Source organism: Amia ocellicauda, chromosome 7, assembly GCF_036373705.1.
Source record: "Amia ocellicauda isolate fAmiCal2 chromosome 7, fAmiCal2.hap1, whole genome shotgun sequence".
In the NCBI taxonomy this organism is placed as follows: Eukaryota; Metazoa; Chordata; class Actinopteri; order Amiiformes; family Amiidae; genus Amia; species Amia ocellicauda.
In genome coordinates, this window is record NC_089856.1 from 41,304,532 (window position 1) to 41,324,268 (window position 19,737).

The window sequence follows — 19,737 nt, forward strand, 5'->3', positions numbered from 1 at the left end:
GGCCATCTGTCTCTCTTCTCTCTCTAGTCAATTCAGTTCAATTCAAGCTAAAGGTATTGTTACACCCAAGTGTCTCAGAGCACTGCACACAATTAGACGTGCACACACACCACTTTGCAAATGACCACCAATTATTTAAAAGCACATTGGGCCAAATTGTTTCAGCATGCCTAACCAGAAGTGCAATGCAAACTCTGCAAGCCCATAGCCCAAAAGCATAGGATGGGGGTGGTGTATCTCCTTATGACAACAGTGCAGAACAACAAGCCTCCAAAGGCAACCCACTGAGGCCACTGTTACTCAGCAGGTCTTCATTAAAATCCACCCAAACTCTCAGCCCATTGTGTGTTACTTTGTAGTCAATTCTGTTCTTATGGCCGGATTGAATCAAAAGTTTGACCTACCCGCTAATAGAAAACTATAACACTATACTCAGTTGCAGCTTCATTTTTAATAAGATGCCACTTCTAATAATAAATGTAACCACTACAATAGATTTGTAGTTTTCTACTAGGTGGTGGGTCAAAGTTTTGATTCAATCCAGCCCTTAGTCAGTTTAAGAAACCAGTCGTTTCTGAACCACTGGTTTATTCTGCAATGTAAGCAGAGGTTTTTTTACCAGTCAAAACACAAAGGGGGTTCTCTATAGAGATATTGACCGCCAATAAGGTAATTGAAAGAGTGGCAGTTCAATTAATCACAACTACTATATTTCATTAAATCCTCTGTCACCTTATGGTGGCAGTCCACAACATGTATGCCTTCTCTGTTTTACCTTTTGTGTGTTTGTTTCTTAATGGTAGCAATATACCACCCTGATAGTAGTAGCTGGATGTTGATGAGGATAAATGTTCCTCAATTTGTTTCAAAGCATAGCAATTGGGACAGGCGTGACTGAGTTATAGGTCTTCCAGATAGGTAGGATGCTGATGACTCCCTATCAGTTATGTGATCTATTTCGCAGGACATATGGAGGAGTCAGGAATATCATATTCAGGTGTGGGGGAGATATGAATGCTTTAATTGTTGCGTTTAGATTAAGGGAAAGGACCGTGACAAAACTACATTGTTTCCCTTTTTAAACTGCTACTATCCAACAAACCCAACAACATCCAACTACCTTGACCTTTAGCTTATTGCATATATATATAAAAAAAAAAATACTGAATAATTGTCACTTTTTACGACTGTTATATGGCAGATCAGAAACACTGTATGAATACTATTTCTGTCTTGATTTGACTAAATAATAAGTAATGTGGACTGACACTATTTCCAAAACAAACCATTTATATTTTACTTACTAATCATTCTGAAACCACTATTTATTCAATTTAGCCTTTAGGATACTTCCGTTAACCTCATTCCACTCACAAAAAACATGCCATTTGTTAGTCGTTTTAGCTATTTATATAGATATTTTAATGCAATGTATACTATAAATGCAAGGTATAAAAAGCAGATGGAATAATTTTAATTGTATATGATAAATAATTTAAACAAATACATTGTTTATTACAGGTATTGGTTTAAATATTCTCATTTTGAGTTTACTCATTTTTGAGTCACAGGGCCATTTCATTTCATGCCTTCTGAGCATTAAGAACAATTTTACCATGCTGTATGAAGTACAGCAGTTATAGCAACATGCCAAAAAATGTAATAAATGATAGAAGCAAACTAACACATTAGTCAAACAACAAATGGAATGCAAAAGTAATATGGGTGTAAATTTAGAAAACACTTTCCTGGGCCTGTTGATCATTCCACACTTGACAGGAATTTTATCGGATACTTCGCTCTGTGTTCTTTATGACTTCCTTTTGTTCATGAATTTTTAAGCGCCGTATTTTTATTTTTACCCTTTCTAACCGTTGCCTCATTCATTCATGTATTTGTTTCTATTTTGGTCTTTGTTAGTCTGTGGTTCTGGCATTTAGATTGATAACATAGATCAATGTACAACCAATAGGAAACAAAACCATGTCCAGCACTAGTTTGTATACCATGTTTACAATACTTACAAAATTACTTACTTACATCAACAACAGAACATCTGAGCAAAGCAGAAGTTGTTTGCTGGTCCTTGTTAAGGAAACTGAAGATGTAAATTCACCACTAATTGTTATCTCATCGTCATTGTAAAGATTTGAACTCATTATGTATTAACAATTTCTGCTGTCTGATGAGGTGTGATAGAAGTCAATGTGGGAGAAGTATCGAAGTCAGACCAAATTAATGAACTGTGGGACTTTCAAGTGGCTTTTCTGGTTAAATGTCTAGAGCATGTGTAATGCAGCTCATTATATATGTTAAAAATAATTTATCATGTTTTCTGTATGATAACATTTGTCATTTACGAAGATATACATACATACATGCACATATATATAAATATATCCACTCACCAAATCAAATTCATGGTAAATAAAAGACTTGCTGTGCAGCTGATGGCAAAATTCACATGTTAACAGCTCCCCACAAAGATCCCATCTGTTAGATTGCTTTGGTTTGGGTTCACTTAGTTTTGCTCTATTATAATTATTAAAAGAAACCCACTAGTCCTTTGCCAACATTTCCTGGAGGGGCTCAACCACATTCAATGCCAGATTTGATTTTCTTTCTCTATTTCTGGGCCATATCCACTTGAAAATGAAGACAAAACATTTAGAAAAGCTATGAAGCAGTATAGGGTATTTGTAATGCAAGGTCTTGAATGTATTGGCGTGTGTGCATGTGTGATAGATATCTCTATCTATCTATCTATCTATATATATCTATATCTATATCATATAGATATATACACTCACCTAAAGGATTATTAGGAACACCATACTAATACTGTGTTTGATCCCCTTTCGCCTTCAGAACTGCCTTATTTCTACGTGGCATTGATTCAACAAGGTGCTGAAAGCATTCTTTAGAAATGTTGGCCCATATTGATAGGATAGCATCTTGCAGTTGATGGAGATTTGTGGGATGCACATCCAGGGCACGAAGCTCCCTTTCCACCACATCCCAAAGATGCTCTATTGGGTTGAGATCTAATGACTGTGGGGGCCAGTTTAGTACAGTGAACTCATTGTCATGTTCAAGAAACCAATTTGAAATGATTCGACCTTTGTGACATGGTGCATTATCCTGCTGGAAGTAGCCATCAGAGGATGGGTACATGGTGGTCATAAAGGGATGGACATGGTCAGAAACAATGCTCAGGTAGGCCGTGGCATTTAAACGATGCCCAGTTGGCACTAAGGGGCCTAAAGTGTGCCAAGAAAACATCCCCCACACCATTACACCACCACCACCAGCCTGCACAGTGGTAACAAGGCATGATGGATCCATGTTCTCATTCTGTTTACGCCAAATTCTGACTCTACCATCTGAATGTCTCAACAGAAATCGAGACTCATCAGACCAGGCAACATTTTTCCAGTCTTCAACTGTCCAATTTTGGTGAGCTTGTGCAAATTGTAGCCTCTTTTTCCTATTTGTAGTGGAGATGAGTGGTACCCGGTGGGGTCTTCTGCTGTTGTAGCCCATCCGCCTCAAGGTTGTACGTGTTGTGGCTTCACAAATGCTTTGCTGCATACCTCGGTTGTAACGAGTGGTTATTTCAGTCAATGTTGCTCTTCTATCAGCTTGAATCAGTCGGTCCATTCTCCTCTGACCTCTAGCATCAACAAGGCATTTTCGCCCACAGGACTGCCGCATACTGGATGTTTTTCCCTTTTCACACCATTCTTTGTAAACCCTAGAAATGGTTGTGCGTGAAAATCCCAGTAACTGAGCAGATTGTGAAATACTCAGACCGGCCCGTCTGGCACCAACAACCATGCCACGCTCAAAATTGCTTAAATCACCTTTCTTTCCCATTCAGACATTCAGTTTGGAGTTCAGGAGATTGTCTTGACCAGGACCACACCCCTAAATGCATTGAAGCAACTGCCATGTGATTGGTTGGTTAGATAATTGCATTAATGAGAAATTGAACAGGTGTTCCTAATAATCCTTTAGGTGAGTGTATATATATATATATATATATATATATATAGATAGATAGATATTTATGAAAGAAAACAGTCACGATTTTTCTCTTCAATAATGGTAAAATATAATGTCAATAATATCTGAATGAATCTGATAGGTTTTCTGCTGAGAAAATTCCACCAAGTTTACTTTTCAAATAGTAAATACTTCAGAACTTTTTTAAAATTTTCAGCACCGTAAACTCTCACACAGGGTCCCCGCTTAATAACAGTCTTTTTCAACCGTAAATGCCGCCAAGCAAAGATTCGTTATGGGGAACGTGGGCACGTGAGGGGCACTGTGCCGTGAGAGAGTGCTTGAAAAGAAATTACGTCAATTTCCATAATCAAGACCAGCAGCAAGAAAATGATTGTCATTTTCTTTTTCAGTTATGTTCTTCACATGTTGGCATAGAATTAAATGGCTTGAGTCATTTTAAAATGTAATGGAACCCTTTATGTTATGGTAATTGTTTTCACTGGACAAAAGTGAGTTAGTTCAGTGATTCGGAGCCTGGAAGTTAGACTCAATGAGGAAGAAAGTGAGTTATGCCCGTCAATGACAGAATTCTTGGACCACAGGAGCATGCTTTTACTGAGAGACAGTTTTAAAGGACTACTGGGGAAAAAAAATGAACCTTCCAACTAAGATCTAACCAAACCACCAACCCTTGTTTCTTCTTTTCGCTTTTTGGGTTATTTTGTTTTGCAAAGCCACAGCGCCTGCCCGCATTCTCCACCACACGTAACACTGTCGGCAGTTTGCATACAGTATCAGGGCTCTAATTCAACCAGTCCAATTTGTAATCCCTATTCATAATTAAAGTTCGCACCGTTCAGCAATCCACTTCTTTGTCTCCGTATCTCTCTCTGGCAGTGGTTTTCAAACCGGTCCTGGAGTACCCCCTGCCCTGCTGGTTTTTGTTCCAACTGAGGTCATAATTGCTTAATTGAATCCATTCATTCCATTTAAGTAATTAAGACCTAGGTTGGAACAAAAACCAGCAGGGCAGGGGGTACTCCAGGACCGGTTTGAAAACCACTGCTCTGTGGCACTCTTACCTGCCTCTAAAAGCATTCATTTTTAATCTGTTACTACAAAGCTTTTGCCATTTAAAAAAAAAAAAAAGCATCAAAGATAGATTTATACCAGATTAATCTCTTCTTATCCTATCCTATTACTTTGGAGAAATGCATACTATCTTGGTTACCTCTTAGAATTATGTGAGATCCAACAATTGCAATGGAATACAGAATTCAAGGTCATTTTATTTACTTAATTTGAGAGAGAGCAGTAGTCCTTACACTGATACCTGGGGAAACCCCACTTTTACAAGCTGAGCTGAAAATGTTAATAAATCCGTTGTGATTCTTTTCTGCTGTGAAAATGTCAACCTGTGCAAAATAGGTCAGTACAAACAGAAGGCTTTTAGTCCTTAATTCTTCTTTAAATTACTTTGAGCTGTTCACTCTATAATAGTTTATATAATCTTAAAAATGCAATTTTTATGGATCTCCCTTAAAAGAGGCCTGAAATTCAGCAAATTGTTGTAAGTGCTTTTGAATTTTGAAATCCTTTCATATCTTAAACTCATGTCTTTCTTCTGCTGTCAGCAAGCTTGATATTGACCTTTTGTGAATGTGTTCATACCAATTTTTTCCAGTGTGAAGAAATATATCCAAACCAAAACATTTTAATTTAGAAGACATTCATTTTAGTGACATTTTTCTATTCTGATTCCTATTCGTTTTCATATTCAACAGCATTTCCTGTGTTTATATATTTAATTCTTATGGAAAGGCTCTGCTTCACTGAACCAAAACATTTTGTTTTAATTTAATAGCAAATATGTCATTGGAGGCATAGGCTTCAAGTAAACTGACAGGCAACAAATATGATTTGAATTTATACCACAGTATCAACACATCAGTTAAGAGGATTGTGTCTCCCATTAGCAAGGCTAATACTGGATTTGTTATCGAGGGTCTGCATTTCAAAGTAAGTTTGATTTAAAGTTTTGAATGTTTTCTGTGAATTTGTTTCTCACAGTTTTATCTCTGCTACCATGTATTCATGTTACACAGCTGCATCAGATACTTACAGGCAGCTAGTTAGCTGTAACAATTGAATTTGGTGTCAAAGCACCTGTTTGGAAATGCATTTTCCATGGTAATTATAAATATTAATGATGTTCTTTGTGCAAGTGGTTGAAAATGCCTTCACACATCAAGCCTGATCACAGGAAAAATTGCTAGTGGAGCTGTTTACTCCAATTTCAAGTTGAAATTATCTTTTTAAATGAACTTTCTTCTGCACTGCACAAATTCTTATGTTAATTATCACCTCATCAAAAACATGAACTTCATAAATTGCTAGCACTTATGTAGTTATTATTCTTGTCCACACTGTTTTTCCAACTAGTTAGGAGACTTGTTCCTATCACCCCTGCATAATTCATAATCCTTGGGGGGATAAATAAATAAAATGGCTATGTAGTCTCTAAAAAATTAAATTTTGTCCTGTTACTGGTGTTGGCTGACGAACGACATTCACTGAGAAGCAGCTCTTCCATATTATCAATGGGAAAAATATTAGATAAGTCAAATGTCAGAATGACTAATGAAAAGAAAATCTAGCCTAACAGTTTATTTATTCATTTATAAAATGAATTCTGAATTAAATTGAAATGTTACAAGTTCACTCAGGGTGAACTTGTCACTTTCTGTGGCACAGACTGCTCTTTCTTAAGAGCTGACCTCCTGTGCTCACAGATTATTTCTTCAATTTTCTCTCTCCTTTGATACGCAATAATATTCATCACTCCATTGTTCTTAAGCTTCCCATCTAAATATATATAATATAAATGTCTTTATACAGCTCATCAAAAACCTTAAGCTTGAAAGTGTAAGTTAAATTTTTATTATATTTCATTGAATAATAGCATACAGGTATAATAGATATTAGATGAACACATTAAAAACGTCAAGATAAAATTGGCTACAAATGTGTTATTTAAATGTATCTTAAAAAATACACTGAAGAAAGGAGAAGAAACAAATAAAAGAAAGCAAATTAATCATGGAAAAGGGCTGGAGGTCTTGTAAAATGGGGTGTGATAAGACTGATCAATGATGCCACTGCACGCATTACACTAACTTTGTGTCAGTGCTCTTAGAATATATGACTTATGAAATTATTAAATGCACTCTTCTAGGAAAAGAACAAAAGAAAATAACTCGGGGATTTTCTTGAGGCTCTTTTGCATTTAACGTATGTTGCTGTTACTTATTTTCATGTTACTTTTACTAGTGTTATTATAATGAAGAACACATATTATAATAAAGCATTGTTATTCCCAGGAAAATGAAAATGAGAATTGTCTTATCTTTGAGCAAAATTACAAAATGCAATTTTCAAGGTACTGAAACACCTCCACACACATTTACCTCAATCAGTCTCTTTATTCATTAGTAATCTTTGCCAATTCCTCACCTTTTAATTGAATAAGAGCTGAAATCACTAAACATGTGCAAATGGTTATGTTGTGCAGATGATAGGTTGAACGTAGTTATTGCTTCTGTCAGTAATTTCTTCTTTTGACGTAGAGACAGATGCGCGCGCGCACGCACACACACACACACACACACACACACATGCCCTCTTTGAAATAAATATTCAGAGCCGAATATGCCGGTACTCAAGTGAGTCATCCCAACACGCATTGTGTGCTTTGCTTACACACATTACTCCACCATGCTTCAAGTTCGTATCAATCTCTTGTCACAGTAATGCGCTGGAGTAGAATTCTGTCTGGAATTAAACCATCTCCTCAACAGCGGCAACAAAAACAAACAAGTTTGCTGCCTTGAGCCCCGTTGTTTCCTCCACATTGTGCCAGATGTCCCTTGATTAGTATGGTGGGGAAAATAGTGAGGGGCTCAGGCCAGTTGGTGCTCTGAAAGGATGTGGGTTGCATGCTGGAGAAATTAGCTTCTTCCAGTCTGAGCTCTCTGTCTCTGCTGAAGAATGCTCCATGATTCACTTCCTCATTCATTTTCTACCTGTCACACTTCACACAATTTTATTCTCTCTGTCTCTCCTTGTCTCTCTCTCTCTCTCTCACGGGTTGCAGACTTTTGCAATACATCCCCAGAAACCTTGTCTTAGACATTTTCATCTGCTCCTGGGCAGATTGTGCTGGATTCTTCTTTGTGACAAATTCCAGGTGAAAGCACCCCAGGGATTAAGAGTGAAGTGTGTGGCTAGTTATCCATTGTTGTTTACCAAACCTATAGCACTACTGCCCTACCAGAATAAAAAGGTTTCATTTGTATTTGAGAGAGCATTTAATCTTCTATGAATGGCCAGGCCAACCTTGGAGCTCCATCAGTTTACTACACCATCAACAGTGTATTGCTGACAGCTAAGCCTTGCATCTGTACATTTGAGTGAGAATGCGATTGTGGTTAGGATTTTGCCCGCTTGAACAATGTACATAGTACCATTTTGTTTTTTTGTTTATTCTGCTACTGCATGAATATTGAAATATATTTCCTTTGATCTGCTTTGATGCTCCAATATCAAACTGCACGTTCCTGGCCATATTCCTGCTTATTGATTTACACTACTATTATATGCATAAAGGATACGATTTGCCCGTTTTCCTTTTCAGTTACCAAAATAGTAACAAACATTACAAAAAATATAGTACCAAAATAAAATGATTGAACTATTGCATATGACAGTCCTCTCAGTTCCAAATGCACATTGCTCAAAGATTATGCAAATGCCTTTTCCTCACTGATTGGCCACACGTATTCCAAAAGAGCAAAGCCTGATGACATCACACCATCCTCAGGCTGTTGTGTGTTGTTTTTAGCCTCATCGCATGCCCTCCGGTGTGATTATCAAGCTATTGGAGCGTCTCTTTATGAATTTATATGGTAGCCTCGGGAATTCTGAATCAGTTAACATACATGGTACATAGCCATAACTGGTGCCACACTATTTTAATCACTAGGTCATCTCTAAGAACACCACTGGAGTGTAATTGTCTTTCAAATTGCACAGCATCTTTGGAAAACAGTTTGTTTCAGATCGAACTGCCATGTGACATTAATTGGTACTCTTTTTTTTAGTTTCCTGAGCATCTATTTTCTCCTCAATCTGCTTCATGCACCTTGCTCAACCATTATGTACCTTTAAGTTTAAAATGTCTTGTTAATAAAGAAACGGTGGTCACAATGATCAATTTATAAAGGGCATCTTTTCATGTTAAGTGCTGTTTTAAAGCACTTTACCACCAAGACCCACCAAGTAACTTTAACTTTCCAAAAGCAGTGCTGGAAGCATACAAACCATCACAACCAGAATCAGCCAACAGCACGTTCCATATAAAGTGCTTAAAAAAAGGTCAGAATTCGGCACTTACCCAAAAGAGGGAATTACATTTGATTTTGTAGTTTTTGAAGGGTTACAATCCAATGGAAAACTAAGTCTAGAGAGATGTCACTTTGGTTTAGGCTTGCAGAAGGAGAGGGTATAGGAGTAGTCTAAATGTAAGGGCATAATATGGGTTTAATGAGGACAACAAAAAGAAAGAAAGAAAGAAAACCCACCTGCTCCAAAGGAAACACACAGCCTCCTCAGGTAAGAACTCGGGCCATTTGGTTTCCTGGTCACGTTAATGTTACGCAAGAAGTGTCTAATAAATTTAGCCCAAGAAGTCTTCCACACTCTAATTCACTCTACTTCAAAGTGCCGAGGGGCAATATAGGGCAAAATTACTGCTGCTTACATGGCCTCCGTAAACCCATTGACCACTGTCAATCAGACTCTAGCCTTGGTGGTCTGTGATTTTAATCTGAATGACAGGGCCCAGGCACCGTAGAGAGCCAATCTGATAAAGTGAGAATGACATGTGCAGCCTCTTGGGAAGCGAGAGGAACAACAAAACACTTTAACATGAAGTGGTAACAATGCCATTTGAATACCAACCATGAATTATGCCTTTTCGCACCCACTGTACTATCATTGGAAGGGTCACGATTTAATTACTGTAGCTGTCTTATGCTCATTTGATTTTTCCATGGTACTTTAGGTTTCTCGGAGTTACACGTGTATTTTGTGCAGAAAGAAGCGTATTGTTCAGTTGGCATTTTTGGGCTAAACAAGGGTTTCAGTGAGAAATTATTATTATTATTATTATTATTATTATTATTATTATTTTTATTATTATTATTATTATTATTATTATTTTTATTATTATTTTTATTTCTTGGCAGATGCCCTTATCCTGGATCTATCCAGAAATGGATAGATGAGGCAAATAAATAAATAAACAAAAAAACAACTCTATGTATGGAGGAAAATGTATTGACCTGGTGTCAGTGCCAGCCGAGGAGAAGAATTACAGGGGTTCAAAAAGGTAACAGAAGTTGACAAGAGCCTACAACAGTAAAGTTACATTAATCATTGAAATCCTGCTGTGAGCATCCTCAAGGTGATATATATGTTTTTTTCTCAACTGCCTGTTCTCTTACTTTCACCATCCTGAGGTGTTATTCTGCAGGGTTTCACTAAAACCTTCTCAGGAGCATTATACAACTTCGCTTTTCCACCAGTAAAGCCCTACCAGCACACCCAGCAGTCTTGCAGGTCAGCTCAATTTAGTCGTATGACAAGAATAGAATACATTAGTGTTTCAAGTGTGTTGAGCATTTGCCTTGGGAACAGGATAGCACTTCTTTGTTCTGTGGGGTACAGTGACACGGGACTGAGACGCACATTTACAGCTAAATTCAGCCCTGTGGTCTTGATCTAAATAATCAAATTGGTGTTCTTGCAAAAGTCATACAAAGTGAAACCTCAAAATGAAGACCGTTACAGGGTTTCGATTCCCTTTTATTTTTCAGGTCAAAAAGTCCAATTGCGTTGTTATTTTGCAGAAGGGGCATCAATAGTATCTTCACGGGTTAACTTCAATGCTTTAAAAGGAAAACTGTTACGGGGGCTTCACTAGTCTCTGGGGGGTTATCAATTACTGACATGCATTATCTCACAGGAAAGCTGATGATAATCTATTGGTCAGTATCACTTTCTAAGATCATAGATGAGTGATGTCTTCACCGCAAATGTCTATGTCGGCTAAATTTAATAACAATAACAATAATTACATACAGGACTGGTCTATAATTCAAACCATGTTTAAAAAAATGCATGCATAGTCGATTCTTACTCTGCTAGTGAGGAAACCCTTTTTGTTCCAATTAAAATTCATACAAATATACATTTGTTTATTGACGAATACAAGCACTTTTGGGATCATTTTACATTGTGGCCTTCATTCATTTTCACACACAAACAAACCACCGGATTTAATGATGGATAGATCAATAACCCTGGAAAAAAAACAGCATGTGCATTCCTTCAGCTAAATCATTACACATTTACAAGGGGGTATATGCAATATCCAGTAGATGATTATAAATGCTTAAGCAGCACCTGTAAATAAATGAGCACAATTCAAAATGCTCCTTTTGTTACCCGAGAGCTATAATATTGTATATAAAGTTTCATGGAGGTGCTTTCTTTATCTTTAGCTGAGGTTACAATAAGGTTGGTAAACTGAGCAGTAGGGAAAAAAGAACCAGTTCAGAGGGGAAATCAATAATACATGTTGAGTACAGCTGAAGAAATGGGACTTAACATCTTGGAGGAAGTTTTAATGAGTGGAGCCTGTGGCCATGTGTACCTACCTCTATTGGAAGTTGAAGATTAAGCCTTGACAGTATATTATTATTCATATGCTTTTAGATACTGGGAGAAGCAGTGCTGGAGTCAGAATAGGGAAAGCACCTTTCAGATTGGACACACCGGTGCCCAATTAGAGAGATACTGAGCTGTGCTATTGGGTGCTTTCTCAGAGACTGATTACTGAGTGACCCATTATTATATATTTCTTGGCAGAAGATTGCCATAGATCCATAGATTCCAACTCGATTCACACCTTTTAAACCCTCATGATCATTACATTGTTATGCGTTCCTAGTTTAGTGGTAGGATGCTAATTTGCTTTTTATACGCATTTTTCTGGTGAATAAGTTTGGCATTTCTACTCTGAAGCGATTGTTTTCCTGCAGTGGTTTCTTACTGTGGCAAATAAGAGAGAGACAACAGGCAGCGAATGACTCACAACACATAGTAGAGGATATGCAAATATGAAATAATGAGAAAACGCAGTCCGTATAATGTAATCCTTTGATGCGAAATGTCTTTATGGTGAAATAGCAGCATGCAACTGTGCGCAGGCGAGTGTTTTGCTTTACTAAGGACCTTTAGTTGCTTTCAGATATTTTTTCTAGGTCATGAATTTGACAATCCCAGGAGTGTGAACAGAAAGGTTAAGAGAAGTGTGTTCCATTGTGACAATTAAAAAAATTAATCTTATTGCCTATGTCATATTGTATGTTTTGCATAAGTCTTCCTGTACAGATTTCCTACATTTTATGATTAGCTTTTTACTGAAACCCTAGCTCAACTCTAAACATAAAAAACAATTCTTGTTTTTACATTGGGTGCCGTGATTTGTATTTTTACTTTTTTTTTTGTGCCGTTTTGGACAGTACATTGAGTGACACAGTGTTACATAGTAAACAACACACCAATTTGTGTGTGGGGGGGGATTGTTTCCATTTCTACATCTGAGTAGGAATAGAATTGAAGTCAGAAAAATGCTGAAATATCCTGCTGTATGCATGTCAAAAATAATATAGGTGATAGACAGGTAGGAAGATTAACAAACACATACACACACACTATGTATGTCTGTGTGTAAAAATATTTATATGTAAATATATATATATTTACACATATACACAGAGAACACATTTGTGAACAGGTGGAGTGAAATTTTGGTCTGTATATGGGACAAGGTTATAATGTCTCATGCAATCAATGTTCTGCAATTACTCCAACAGAATGTCATTGCTTCTGGCTGTGCTGAGCTAAGTATAAACCCACCATGAGTCACGCTGGCTCAAGTGATGGTATTTCTCAGTTGAACAGACTCGGAGGTAGATCAAGGCAGATGCACTGTCTTCAGGACCGATGTGCAATGTATTGATTTTGTCGTCTTCTTGCGGAAGAAAGAAACACACATTTTGTGCTTGCTTACCATTGAAAGGATGATTCGTACTAAGTGCTTCCTCAGTTTACCAAGGTACGTGTATATCTTCTATAAACATTAGCTCTTTGGTGCAACAACTGTATGGTTTTACCCACTGAAGTGGTTACTAACACTGCATTGAATGTAATAGTATTATAAGTAGTATTTTGCTGTTTGCCTGCTGTTCACTTCCACTAAAACTGCAACAATCTGTGGCTTTTCTGTTGTAAATTGAAAAGATTGCAATTTGGTGTAATGCTAAACTAACTGAGGTTTTAAAATGGAACTGTATATTTGTCAAAGAGAGTTGTTTCAGGACCTAAAAACCTTAAATCATCTGCATTTTGACATTTAAAAGGTGGGAGGTTTGCACCTATTTTGACTGTAAAGCATATTTACCAGATCTTGTTCTGCAAAACTCCTCTCTGTATCTTTTATCTGCTGAAAGCAGTAAACAACTCTCGCTGCTCGCTATACTCAAATATGAGCATTCAAGCATTACTGAGAAAAAGGGGTTTAGCAGAATAAGAACAATATGTACAGAAACAACGTAAAGACTGGAAACCTAGGTTGTTTTAGAAATGTACAAAACGATTTGCGACATACCTCTACGTTTATAATAAATTGGAATTGAAATGCAGCATGTCTATATATACTCTATATATACTGTACTATATAGATTTTGAATGAGCTTGTTTTGCACCATATGCTAGAACTACATTTATACATCAGTGATTTAACTAATTTATTAATCATTGTCATGCAGAAAATTGTATACATGTTTTTATTTCATTTATCCATATTTACTCCTTTGCTTATCCATCAATGATATTCCAAATATAGATGCATACATATTTGTGTATAGACCAATATAGCATACTGCAGTATTAATTATTTACTCAAACATACAATTTTGAACAGGAAAATACATTGTTCACATCTGTTTTCTTACTGAACTGTGTGTAATGCAGTAGTAGGATGCTCATTTGTCCATTGTAGTGTAAGCATACACTTAATTGACCCTTTTTCTAACTGCACTAATTAGTTATAACATTGCAGTTTCACATAAGTGGTTTTGTCATGGTCTTATAGTTAATTAAGATAACAGGGCACTTTGGTATTATTTAAATAATATATAGCTTCAATAAAATTATCTGAATCTAGTTAAAAAAAAAAAAAAGTGGAGATCATTCTCCTTTAATTTATTAATCACTGTTTACTTAAGATCAGTTTGTCTGCATGTCTTCAACTGTTTTTTTTGTTTGTTTTTTCCTGTACCAGTAATAAGTGTGTGTATAAATAAGCATTAACGCACACACACAAACATGTTGGTTTCAATTGTAGCAATTAATTACATTAGTAGTTAGTAACGTGCAATTGGTTTGATTGGGATTCATTTACAAATCATTGTGTTCACTTGGTCTTAGATCCTGGAATGTGTTCTTAAACCTAATAGTCCTGTTGGAAATTAAATGTAAAGACTATTAATTCAAAACTTGTTTAAGCTTTTGTGAATTCAGAACAAGGATTGAGTGAATTTCAAATAAGATCTTTCTATTTTCAGTCAATGTTAAAAAGAGTAACATCTCGGTACTAATATTTTCGCAATATATCGTGTAGAAACGTACAAAATCATCAGAGGGATGCACACGTAGAAGATTGTGTTTTGATATAGAAAATGGCCTCTATGGACTCTCTATTGATTTGTGATCATAACCTACAATAGATGTACACTGCAGATGATGATGACAATGAATACTGTAATATTAACTCATTTTGGACAGAATTCAATGAGAGGAAAACCAGTAGGGAATGTGAGAGTATTTACATTTTGTGTGTTAAACTTAATAAATAATTAGTATAGTTTGACAGTATCAATCTAATTGTAGACATTGATATTTCCAGACAGTCTTTCTCTGCAGCTGTTTATATGAAATGAAGCATAATACCAGAACAGATCAGCAGTCGGTTTCCCAGTAAACTGTAACACCCTGGATTAAATTAGCCAATTAATACAGGCCCTCAAAGTTCAGCAACAACAGTGGGTGACCTAAAAAGACATTGCGTAATGATGCTGCTGGTTGTGAAGACCTTAATGAAGTATCCTACTGATAACATGTTAGGAAGACGGACCAGAAGCTAAACAATTAGTGTAGGTACTCGGTTTACCAAAAAAAAAGTGAGGTCAGTGTACATAAAACAACATTGTGCAATTGTGCAGTTTGTGAAGATATAGTATACTATGACCAAAAATAAGCAGGATATCATTTTGAACAAACTGCTGAATGGAAGACAAAAATGGAAGCAGATGTACCCAGCCTGGGATTATAGATTATTATGAACAGTTTTACTTTCTGGATTTCTGTATTATACCAACTTTATGAAAATAAATCGGGCCAAACCTCCTCATCAAGGCTGCTGTGGTAATTCTGCCCTGTAAAGATGACGCTTATCGAAGCTCCTGTTTCATTGCGTATTGTTGAACAAGAGGATAACCCAGTGTGCTCTTTAAATAGCTATACTACAAAGGAGGCTTAACCAAGACCTTTGCAGAAATCACAGTGTAAAATAAACCATAAAAGAGAGTCGCAGCTGCCACATGGGGGCGAGTTACCTTAACCCCCAGCTGCATTGTCTCCTGCCTCTATATTGTCTCCCTGCAGTGTCGTCTAAGGTATTTTTAAACACCATTTCCATTTCAAAAGCCATGACCAAAAGTGTGATTGATATAATATTGTGCTCTAGAACAACGTTTCAGAATTTAAAACCCCTGAAATAACAGGAAATACCCATTGTAATGTATAAGAGCTTCCTTTTGTTGTTTTGTTGATCTCTATGGTCGTCTTTAAGGATGAAACTGCAGTTCAGATTGGAGAGAAACCGGAGATCAGATCTGTGTTAATGACACTGGCAAGTCATTTCCAAATGTTATGCAACTCAGATCAAAGTAGACTCTCCTCCGTGCGCTCTGTTCAAGTGTTCATTTTTCGTCGAAGGAGAAATAAATTCGAGAAAATGTCAAACTGTCTCAATGCCGAGTGCAAGGGATCCTTTTATAGATTTCCAAGAAGAAACCAACACTGTTATTGCCTTTGTGAATAATAAATCAAGTTTGTTTTTTGTATTCCACATATGTGTATTCCACACAGCTACTGATATATATTTATATATTTATTTTTCCCCCCAGTAACTTTGAAGCTTCACCAATGATTGAAATCTCTGAGAACTTGGAAGATCCCCTCGACACAGCTGGAGTTGGCACAGACAGCACCTTGGGGAGCTCAGTTACAGCGTGCAAGAAGGTAGGTACAACTCATTTTTAATACTAAAGCCAAACGGGCTTTAAAATGCTATCTCAGAGCTTTTTTATTACCTAGTCATTATGAGTAGGACAGATCAACAACAACAACAAACGTACGCACCTCTGAAAAACAGTGTGGAGATGCTGTGTGCTTTTCTAAGGGGTTTAGAGTGAAACAGCTGTACGAATGTGTAACGGGGCTAATGAGTCTGTTATGCTGACATCATCTCTTATGAACTTGGTGAGGCGTTTAAAGCAGCAGCAGTGTACATTTGTATTTCAGCAAAATATATGTCCTTTGGCAGAAATAAAGTGTTGAATTGTAGTTATTGGGGTGGGGGGGTGAATTGAATAAGCGCTCTCGCTAACGGCCCCTGAAGCTCAGACTATTGGGCCTAACTTGAGCCCTTAGAAGAGAGCCACTCAGGAATTTAGAAAAGAGGATCTTTAAATTAGAATCATCATGTAACTTGTAGAAAATGTTATGCCTTTCATGTCGGACGTTAATTTGCAAACCAGACGTTTTTTCTTTTCCCCTTTTCATTTCTTTTAAATCGGTGCCAAGCCTGACTTGAATATTGCTCGGTCTAATTAGAAAATTAGGAAGTTTGTATCTATTGACTGTCTGAGACGTGATTGCTGGAATAAGTGTGCCATGGCCATGAATCCTAATTTCAAGTTGGGCAGCTGTAGAGTGTGTGTCCTTTGAAGTCTCTCAAACTGCACTTAACTCTGATTGCGCCTTCTGTGGTTAATACATCAATGAGCAGCTCCAAACAAAGTCTACCTGCTGGGGTAAAAGCATTTTAAAAGTGAACATGGAGTTTGTGCTTCTGTTGTGTGAGAGCTCTCTGCTTTGTTGTTGTTCTTTTGTTTGGTTACTTTGCCTTATTTGGTTTCTGTATCCCTCATGCCATTGTTGCTCTTCACTTTCCATTTGACATACTGTAGGCAAATACTTCCTGATCCTCACCATGATAGAGAATTCAATCTAACATTGCTTCAGAGTACTCAAATTAACAGCAATAGGAAGTATATGAAAGTTACCTTTTGAGCTACACTTGTTCAGGCAAAAAGGATATTGTCCCAGCGTTTTAAGCATAAGACAAAAGCACAATCGGCAGAACACTTGTCTACAGGAAAGATGCATTATAAATGGATGTGCTACTTTCCCCTTGCTGAAGCAGCAGAATTGTTCAAGACCAATCAGCACTGCAGCCAATAACATCAATTAGTTTTAATGGCACGTAACCCATTCAATTAATTATTGCTCTGCAGCTAACAAATAAACTACATCAAAAAGTGCTGGCAAACAGACATGAACAGTACAGGAAGAGCAAGCCAAAGAAAATGAGTGCTCAAGTTCGTTCATCTGCATCACAACATTAGAGGGGTTTATGGGAAGCTAGGAGGCATAAAGATTCATGTCAAAGTCACCGCTTCAAAATTACCCAAACTTCCATCCCTGTTTGCTCCATTTTCACACGCAATGAACTCATCTGATTAGCAAAACCATCCCAAGAAAAAAAGATTTTTAAAAATCAGTCCCCCTATGTTTATTAAACCCTCTCAGCCCTCATTATATTTAATCAAGTCCTCTGGGCTCTTCAGTTGATGTTGAAGAGCAACGACTCAGACGGCTGATTGGTACATCTTTGTTTAATCTCAATAATCATTAAAAATGTATAAATAGCAGAGGGGTCTGACAAGTGTACAATTCTCTAATATAGTGGCGACAGGTGCCCTTTAACTACCACCTGTTGACTTTGTTAAGCTTTGACTGTGGGACCAGAGAGATAAATATGTATTATTAGTATTTGTTGTCTCCATACACTAACAGTCATCTGATGTCACTGTAGCTCACATCCTGAAATCACTATAGAGCATTGAGGTGAGTAGCTGGAAGGAGAAACTGAACGGATTTGTGCTGTATGTAATTTGATATTTAACTGAACAAATTACATTGTTTCTCAGGTGCTGTGCAGCAATAGCTTGTTGGATTCCACAGAATATTGGTTGCGAAATGAAAAGACACTTTGCAAAATTGGGTTCCTGGAAGACAAATGTGACAGCAACTGCACAACAGTAAGTACTACTGTCTATTTCAGTTTTGAGCTGTGCCCTGAAATGTGGATAGGAATGTTATTTGAGGGGGAGGGAAAAAAAAAAAGTATTTCTTGTCTTTGTCGTCAAATTGGAAACCTAGAGTAAATGACTACGTGGATGAAAGTAAACCTTGAAAACGGTAACCAAAGTAATGTTGCTTTTGTTGGTTTGTTGTTGCTTTGAACCACAGGTCTGGATTCTGTAGGTAATGATTTTGTGTCAGGCCAAATGTGCTTCCCATAGATTTATATTACAGGGTTTTAGGCCACATTCTTGGAAAGCCATTTCACAAAACACTGCAGTGATCAGTGAGAAAAATGTCTTTACAAGTCTGCCCAGAGCCATACAGCACTAATGTGATTACAAGTTTTATCAAGTGCTCAAATCCATTAACCTGGTATCATGTTGTTGACAATTAAACAACTGCACGGGGGGTGGGTGGCTGAGTTTGTGTTTTTTCAAAGAATTAATAAAGGAAATGTATTATTTGGGGTTACTGGCACTTTTTGTACCATATTCAATATTTCCAAAAACTGTGCAACATATATTACATTATTATAATTATTATTAGTGATAATATATTTACTTATTATTTCATATATATATAACCTTAACATTACTCTTGTATTTAAAAGTTTGTTTTGTTTCAGATTTATGGGAGTTATTATTGGCGCCTTCAGTCCTTCCAGGGATAGGGGTCCCTCTTTTTTTAATGTGATACTTTTCAATTAATTAGGTGTTTTCTTTCAAATTTAAATTATGCCACTCCAACTACCACGGCTTCACATCACTTATTTATACAATCTGGGACTCTGCCACATCTTTCAGATCCTTCTGATACACTCGGTTACATTCATATAAAAATGGAGAGGATCATTAAACTTGACCTTTGTGTTTTGGGGGATATACAGTATTTAATCTGAAGGAGTCTAATTGTGCTATTAGCTTTCAGCAGTTGGCAAATAAATTGGGAACTGATAAGCAGTCTGAAGTGTTGGATAGTTAAAAGGTTTAAGAGAAGACGTTTTAGTTGAATAGATTTTATTCTGGTGGATTCTAAAAATAAAAGCAGAAAAAAGCACATGCTCTCCTTTTCTGCACAGATTTTGTTTCTGGTGTATTACAGAGTGTGTCA

At 36.9% G+C, this 19,737-nt stretch overlaps 1 protein-coding gene across 4 annotated transcripts in view; it reads left to right on the top strand.

The window, feature by feature from the left end:
• Positions 1-19,737, top strand: part of sphkap (SPHK1 interactor, AKAP domain containing) — an 89,995-nt gene that overhangs the window by 50,199 nt on the left and 20,059 nt on the right. For 3 of the 4 annotated variants that reach the window (XM_066709664.1, XM_066709662.1, XM_066709666.1), the window contains exons 3-4: positions 16,383-16,497; positions 18,471-18,581. In XM_066709664.1, the coding sequence (XP_066565761.1) occupies positions 16,383-16,497; positions 18,471-18,581 (226 nt within the window). Of the gene's footprint in view, positions 1-12,989; positions 13,250-16,382; positions 16,498-18,470; positions 18,582-19,737 lie in introns of those variants that run through there. The other variant, XM_066709665.1, reaches the window with a different exon arrangement.